The sequence below is a fragment of the Triticum aestivum genome, chromosome 4A (genome assembly GCF_018294505.1).
Source record: "Triticum aestivum cultivar Chinese Spring chromosome 4A, IWGSC CS RefSeq v2.1, whole genome shotgun sequence".
NCBI classification, from domain to species: domain Eukaryota; kingdom Viridiplantae; phylum Streptophyta; class Magnoliopsida; order Poales; family Poaceae; genus Triticum; species Triticum aestivum.
In genome coordinates, this window is record NC_057803.1 from 592,589,784 (window position 1) to 592,597,702 (window position 7,919).

At 42.3% G+C, this 7,919-nt stretch overlaps 1 protein-coding gene across 2 annotated transcripts; it reads right to left on the minus strand.

Annotated features, from left to right (window-relative positions):
• Window positions 1–2,708: 2,708 nt before the first annotated feature.
• On the minus strand, window positions 2,709–7,006 carry LOC123087284 (serine/arginine-rich SC35-like splicing factor SCL30). Of its 2 annotated transcripts, none has more exons than XM_044509255.1 (8): window positions 6,883–7,006; window positions 5,971–6,124; window positions 5,780–5,857; window positions 4,646–4,810; window positions 4,532–4,572; window positions 3,940–4,006; window positions 3,648–3,818; window positions 2,709–3,054 (listed from the first exon to the last, which is right to left on the minus strand). In XM_044509255.1, the coding sequence occupies exons 2-8, from the start codon at window positions 6,114–6,116 to the stop codon at window positions 2,928–2,930; spliced, it is 795 nt and encodes a 264-aa protein (XP_044365190.1). In that variant the 5' UTR covers window positions 6,117–6,124; window positions 6,883–7,006; the 3' UTR covers window positions 2,709–2,927. The 2 variants fall into 2 exon arrangements, with proteins under 2 accessions (XP_044365190.1, XP_044365189.1); XM_044509254.1 differs by having other exon boundaries at window positions 3,934–4,006.
• Window positions 7,007–7,919: the final 913 nt, after the last annotated feature.

Here is a 7,919-nt window from a genome sequence, read left to right on the forward strand (position 1 = left end):
GTTGCTATGGAAGCCTTGTCGCCCCAAGTGGATATGTCCCCCGTGACGGCGAGGTGGAATCCAAGTGGAGGTTGAGGACCCAACTGTGTCTCGGCATCTTGGGCCAATTCTTTTGGTGACTTTTTTGGGCTTCTAGAATAAGCTAGTTAGGGGGCAACTTATTTCAGTTTATTTTAGAAGTCAGCAAAAAAAACTGGCCCCTAAGCCTTCCTGCAAAGTCAAGGGCTTATTCATAATTTTCACAAACTGTAGCAACAATCAGAACCACTTTAATGTATTTTTTTAGATTCTACTATTTATTTGATAATTTATCAAGTGGCTGGTATGCAGCCCCAAAGGACAAAAAAAAAGCAAGTTTGGTACTCAGACAGATAACCAATGAGTCCAACATCTTGAGTGCATGTCTCACATGTGCAAAGACTATTTATCTCGGAATTTAAGTTTCATTGAAGGTCGGCTATTGTTTGTGGAAAGATAACATGCACTATCAGAATTACATGGCTTCAAGATACCTCGACCTCAGAGCATTTTACCTAAATGCTCTTCACCTCCTCTACCAGAAAAAAAACATGTAGTTGATCTGCACCTCAATTACATATAAATAAAATAAATCAACTCCTAAATATCTAATAGTGCTTCTAATTGCGTGATTTGCCCTAGCTCTTATTGAATCTCATTGACAAAATTATATAGCTATAGTTGCATCTCATTGATCTCTCGAGGTAGCTACAAATATATGGCATATTGAATCTCAGGGACAATTATATAGTAATGGCACTGACAAAATGGTTAAATTATGTTGCAGATTTGGTTAGGTTTAACTAGGTACACCATTTGGCAAGAGACCGGAAGACAACTCTAGTAGAAATCAAGAACACACACAAAAAGTTAATCTCTAGTGGGTGGTTTCGCTCCGCCGCTACTCCCGGTCATCACCACTGGTGCAATTGTCGTCGGTTGGACATGATCATCACCACCGAGGGTGGGGGGGCTCCTCCAGTAGCGCTCTCTGTCCCTTGTCTCCGACGCCGCCAGAGTGGGAGCTCCTGATATGGCTAACGAGCTCATCACCGCCAGAGTTTGAAGCAAAGATACACCGCTTGTTGAAGCCTAGCCTCAGCGATTGAAGGGAGGTCTTTGTCGATCCAGTGGCTGCTCTGGCCGAAGGACGGCCACCCATGTTCCTCCCGAGCCCAGATGCCTATAGGGAAGCAGTGCACTATTTACTTAGAGGTTGTGGTTTGTTCCTATGGAAGTCTCGTCACTCCGAGTGGCTCTGTCCCCGTGATGGCGAGGTGGAATCCAAGCGGGGTTTGAGGACCCTGTTGCATCTCACTATCTTGGTTTGGGGTTCTTCCTGCAAAGTCAAGGGCTTGTTTGTATTTTTTTTCACAAGCAGCAACAATAAAAAACACTACTATATTATAATTAACGGTCATATAATGTTTCTAGTGCCATGTGAGCTCTTGTTCGTGCATACAACCATATATCCATCCCATTGCTCACCACTCAAACTCCATTGGTATTGAAGGTGAGATATGCAACACCAAAGGACAAAAAAAAAGTTTTGTACTCAAATAGATAGCCAATGAGTTCCAGCATCTAAGTGCATGTGCAAAGACTAGTCATCTCGCAAAGACTATTTACCATTTGGTCAGAGATCGGAAGCTATTAATTACTCTAGTAGAAATCAAGAACACACACAAAAAGGCAACCCTAGCAGAGGGGAGGGGGCACGGCGATGATTTGGTTTCGCTTCGCCGCTACTCCGGGTCGTCGCCACTATGGCTGGATGCGATTGCCTCCGGTTGGACACGATCTTCACCACTTACCCGGGGGGGGGGGGGGGGTCGCCTCCTCCAGTAGCGCTCTCTGCCCTTCGTCTCTAGCGCCGCCAGAGTGAGGTTTGCTTCCACAGGGTGAGACAAGAGGGCTGGCTCCCGACAGTTTCCTTGTGGCTTGGGAGGGTAACAAACCAATCCGGCCTTAACCGAAGATTCCTATAGGGCAGACCGGGGTTGAATAGGATCAGTAGGTTGGGCATAACTGAACAAGGCCTTAGCAATATCTTTGATCCTACACCCTCTCGTGCCATTTTGTTCATAGACAAATTGGACAATAAGCATAGATGACAAAATTAAAAAGGAATTGGGTTGCATCTCTTGGTGTTTATCCCCTCAATATATCAAGCTTCCTACAAGAAACGGACGTTTGGTGACCAAGCTCACTGGATCTCAAAATTAAAAAAAATCAGAACTCCAACTTTCCAATTTCAAAAAAAATTTGTGCAAGTAAACAAGGATGTTATGTGTATGTGTAAAATTAAATGCGTTTTGTAAAAAAAAATCATGGCTTCATGTGTTAAAATGCCCTAGATTTGGCAGTCAACGTATTTTGCTCTAAAAATTTACACACATGTGTTTTATGCCTTCATGTATATCTGTATTTTTTCAGATTTTTTTTATACATAAAAATGTGATTTTTGATGAAATTTAAAATTTTTCAAAAGCAATTTTTGGTTTCCTACCTCCAAACAAAATATTTATTCTAACAAAGAAACAAAAGATATCCTTCTAAGATCCGATAGCATTGTGTATCACAATCGACACAAATAAAATGAATGCCTTAATCTATTTTTGTGGATAAGCTATTCATGGAGCAAGTTAAAGGCATTCAAAATGCATTTAAAATCACAAATCCAAACACAATTGTGGCTCAGTTGTGGCTCAGTTCACATTAAAACACTACCATGGTACAAGGTTCAACAACACCAAGCAGCAAAAGAACAGCCAACCAGTCATATCTGCTAACTAAAGAGGCACCGCAACACTAGCCAACACATCCCAGATGGGTTTTACTCAGACAATGAAGCTAGAGATGGCCGCGCCGCTGTGGGAGACGCGGCAATATGGGAGGCACCAATTTCATCAGTCGCTGCGGGCAGGAGAAGCTTCAGGGGACCTTGAGCGCGACCCCACGGGTGATCCTGAGGATTGCCTGGGTGACCTCCGGATGCGTGGAGGTGATCCATCAATGTCAGATGGTGGTGACCTCCTGCGAACATAGAACCAATGAGAAGAGCTTTCACTATATGACCACAGGTTTACTCTAGGGCCTTGTATGAGAGAGGTACGTGCATATTCCAGAAGTAGCGGACAAAAAAAATGTATATAGTGGATGTACAGTTCTTATGATGCTGGGTTCGAGAGAAAACTAAAGAGATGCGGCTTGACTAGAATTTCATAGGGTAACTCTGTGGCGTGCATTACAGACAATCTGGCATGCAAAAGCAGTTGCTAAAGGAGATCAAGGGAAGATATCTGCAGTGTACATTAGAAACAATTTGGCATATGAAAAAAAAAACAGCTGTTATTAAAGGAAAATAAAGGTGGATCCAGCATTGCTCAAAGGCATGTAAAAGAAATACAAAACAAGAATTCCACGTGCTGGCAAATTAGCTTCAAAGTTTATAAAGCAAATAAGGGAGAGGTAGATAAGTGGCATATAGAATACTGATTCTTTCACAACACTAGAACTTGGTGCTGACAATTAGCTATGGAGTTCATAAAGCAGTAGAGCTACATAGTAAACTTGAAACGCTAGAAACCTAGAACATCCATTACTTTCATGACAAAAATAGCACTTACTTTCCATTAGTATTGGCATCACGCTCGCCGCCACCTCTACCAGCAGGAGAATAGGATCTCCGCTCGTCTTCTTCATGTCCTTTTGGCAGACGCCTAGGAGACTGTGTGTGATGTGATCTTGGCGGGGAAGCAGAGTAGTCATCTCGCCGTCTTGGAGCAGGAGAGTATGACCTTTTAAAAAATAATTAAATATTTAGCAGAGAGTGGATGGATTGATGAATGATAGGGGAATAGCTTTAGAAATGTCACATGACAAGCAAAAATACTTGACCTACTGTTGACCTACCTTGACCTTGACCTTGACCGAGGACGGCCCCGATAGCGAGGAGAGTAGGAACATGAACGGGAACGAGACCTCCCTGAAATTCATGAGGACATAAATAATTTGGTAACTGGTACTGCAGGAAAAATAATATGATACATAATTTAAAATATTCAAAACACAGCAAACTGCAGATTTCACTCTTCTGCAATCTGCAATAAGCAGTTACCAGTTACTGGTGAGCATATGTTACATGTCTGGTAGCATTCTGTTCATTAAGCCTCCATCTAACTGATGTTTCTTTGCAATGTACTGAATGTTACATTAACTAGAGGGTGCAAAAGGACCAAAACCACATGCTATGCAAAAGAACAATTATATGAACGCTAAGAACAAATAAATAATTTCCTGCAACTGCAGGGTTGCAAGTTGCAACCTGTTAGGTGTAGCAGAGATAATGCATTCTCCGCAAAAAGATCTAAATTGTTCTATCTACATGCAACTGCAAGGTCTAAACTGGGATAAATAAACAGCCTAATAGAATGAAGCTTTCAGAATTCTGGATTAGCATTTCAGAGTACGCAGGAGTGCAAATCATACAACATTAATGATAAGAAAGTACCATAACGGGAATGACGCCTTTCAGGTTCACCAGAATACCCCCTGCGAAGTAACCAGTGCAAATGAGCACATAACATAAGATAAGGAAGAATTTCACAAGAATGGAATAACATACCTGATTCTAGCCCTATTACGCATATCATCTGGCCTTTTCCGTGACTCGGCAGCAACAACAACAGTTATCTCTCGGCCAAAAAATACTGTGTGGTTCAAGTGATATTGTGCATCAGAGGCATCATAAGGGTCAACAAACTCCACAAATGCAAACCCTCGGGGCTCCCTGCGTATAACGACTTCATTAGACAAAGTAGGATAAATGAAATTAATGGGATAACAGACAAAAAAGAGGGCAAGAAGTATTCATAGAGTGTGTGGGCCTCTCATGTTACCATCACAGTTCAAATGCAGTGTGCCCTCTATGAATCTTGACGACGCACAGTCAACAACTTACACACATTTTCCATCAAACATGAAGCAAGTGTTGCAAAACACAGCTACATGTCCAGGCCCTAGTATCCAAGTTTCTTGTACAAATTTCTTGTATAATGACTAAGTACGGTGATCCTCATAAAGAGCATCTTCGTAAAATCATTCGCTTCAAGTTCCTCAATGTTTGAAAAGTCTCAAAAGTACTTCAAATGAACTTCGCTTCATTTAATCTTCTCATGGACTACCCAATACAACTCTCTTTATCTTCTCTTCACGAAACTAATTTTCTCAAATCAAATCTTTGTCTTCATAGAAGAACTTCTTCATTCGGACAAGACTCTATCTTGCCAAGCAAATGAATTGTTAGGAATATAAAAAACATTCTTCAACAAATCAAGGGATTGTACTTTGCATCAAACCAATACTACCCTGGCAATTATTTCAGAAAAAAGATACTATCATAGGAATGGATGAATACGCAAGACAAGGTAATATAAGCATTTCCAGATTGGTTAATCACACATTCTAGTGACAAAAATTAATCACCGAAGCACATGAACAGACTGCAATGACTAGAGTATTTTCATTGGGCCTAAACGTTAATGCACAAACATGATTGCAAACCAAAATCACACCAAATCTGAAAGATATGCTCACAACATCTCTTCATGAAAAAAAGGCTGGGATTACCAATCTTATGCAACAACAATGTAGATAAGCATTCAAGTCCTTATTTTTCTATATTTCACATTATCATGGGAAACAAGGCCAAAAATTGTTTGCCAACTGCAAATAAATTGTGCGAGTACATAAAACCTACCTGGTGTAATAATCCTTTGGCAGGTACACATCCCGAACAGGACCAAACCTTTCAAAAGGAACCCGTAGATCCTCCGGCCTGCCACAGATAAGAGAACAAAACTAAGGTAAATACCTTGAGAAGTGAAATATTCTTCTTTCGTGAAAAACGAAGTCATCAGGAAAGCTGTATCCATGTCACAGTAATTCTACCTGCAGCTCAATGGGATGTTGCGGACCAAGAGGCTTCCTGAACCCTGCTCCCTCCGTCCTCCATATCCCCTCCTTGGGGGACTTCTACCTCTGCCACCATATCCCCTCCTTGGGGGACTCCGGTATTGGGGACTGTACCTCCTCATTGCTTTGCCTGTAATTACATACACCACATGACATGTTACGGCCCTCTTTGATTTGAGGATTCCAAAAACACAGAGACAGTTAAAAAATGTAGGAGTTGGATGCTATGGCATGTTAAGTCGTAGATTGAAAACACCGAAGAAGGTAACAATTTAACATTATAAACTGTTTGGTCGCACCACATGAATAATACGTGAATTTTCTTGAAGGATTATTAGGTGATTGCCATGGCTGCCATGAAGACAAAGCAAAATTTCATTGTTTGGTCGCACCACGGGAATAATGCATGAATTTTCTTGAAGGATTATTAGGTGATTGCCATGGCTGCCATGAAGACAAAGCAAAATTTCCCGTGGACTTGCATGCAAGTTAGCACACAAGAATCTTTTCTACGGTTTTCAATACCAAGAATCAAACAACCTCTGTGGCAAGTTCCAGACAATGCGGCGTCAGCCAACCTATTGCCACGTCTAGTACAGTTGATTCAGCGTGATGATTAATGAACAGCGTGACATGAACAGCCTAACGAGCCTCTCTGGGGCAAGATTCGATATTTCCAGCGGGCGATGAGACTTCAGGAGTCAAAACTGAAGACCGCGGGTTTGCCCCGGGAGGACCAGCAAGGAACCCGCCGAATACGCCGGGGATCTAAGCCCGCGCCGCAGACCTAGGGCTTCCGGCGAAAGACCGCGCAAGCACGCGTACGCGTAGGAACGAACGCTGTCGTGGGCACGCGGATACAGGTGGGGAGGGAGGAAAGCGCGGTACCTGCCGGGGTGAGTCCGGTGATCGCCGGGGAGGTTCCGCCGCAGCCGCCGACGCCGCGATTGTGCGAGGGGAAAGAGAGGGCAAGAGAGGTGGGGGTGGCGAGGACGCGATATATAGAAAGGATGGGTTTGCTATCTTGTGGGCCTGTATTGTAACCCTATTTGAGTTTCAGTCAGATGGGCCTTGTTTCGATAATTCTAAAAGCAAGGCCCAAAGTCCCTGCCCCAGTCGACGTGCGTGCGCAGGCCCAATTCTAAAAGCAACTCTAAGGAAGGTTTCCAGCGATTTTTTTCTTTCTGTTTTTCATTGGGGTTTTCAGTGTTCAATCTTTCTTTCCTATAAAAAAACTAATATTGGTTGTTTTCAAAAAGTGATTTTTTAAGAACATTTTTTTTGAATTTTATGAATGTTTTTTTAAATATGAACATTTTTTAAAATTCATAACATTAAAAAAACTAAATTCTTTAAAAAAACGAAATTTCCAAAAAACTCAAAAAGAAAATAATCGAAAAATAAAAGGAAAAAGGAAAAAAAATATGGCTAAGTACAATTACAACCCTTGACTTCAGTTTGGTCCAAGTTCCACCCTCAACTCTCAAAACCATTTAAAAGACAAACATCTATGTGTTTTTGACTGGTTCTGAACTAAGTGGCACCACATCACCTAGAAAACCGATACAACCCAACATTCATATTCTTCCCATCTATTTCCCCGCCCAAATCCCTTCTCCCTCTTCCCTTTGCCGCCAAATGGGGAACATATGTTGTGGCGGTTGGCCAGCGACAATAGGAGCTGAAGTCCCAGCACGTAGCCTAGTTGTGAGATAGCCAAGGATGGCTCCTACAGTTGCAAGCTCAATCCCGACGACGATGGTGGCCACCAGTGGCGGAGCTACCAGCAAAAAGCTGGGCGGGCCAGGTTGCTAAACATGGTGCTAAACTTGAATTGCTGCATGCTGACTAGTCTTGTGTGTCTGTGAGCTGAGCAGTAAGCTTAGGTATAAATATTTTTTTGGAAAAGCTGGGCGGGCCACGGC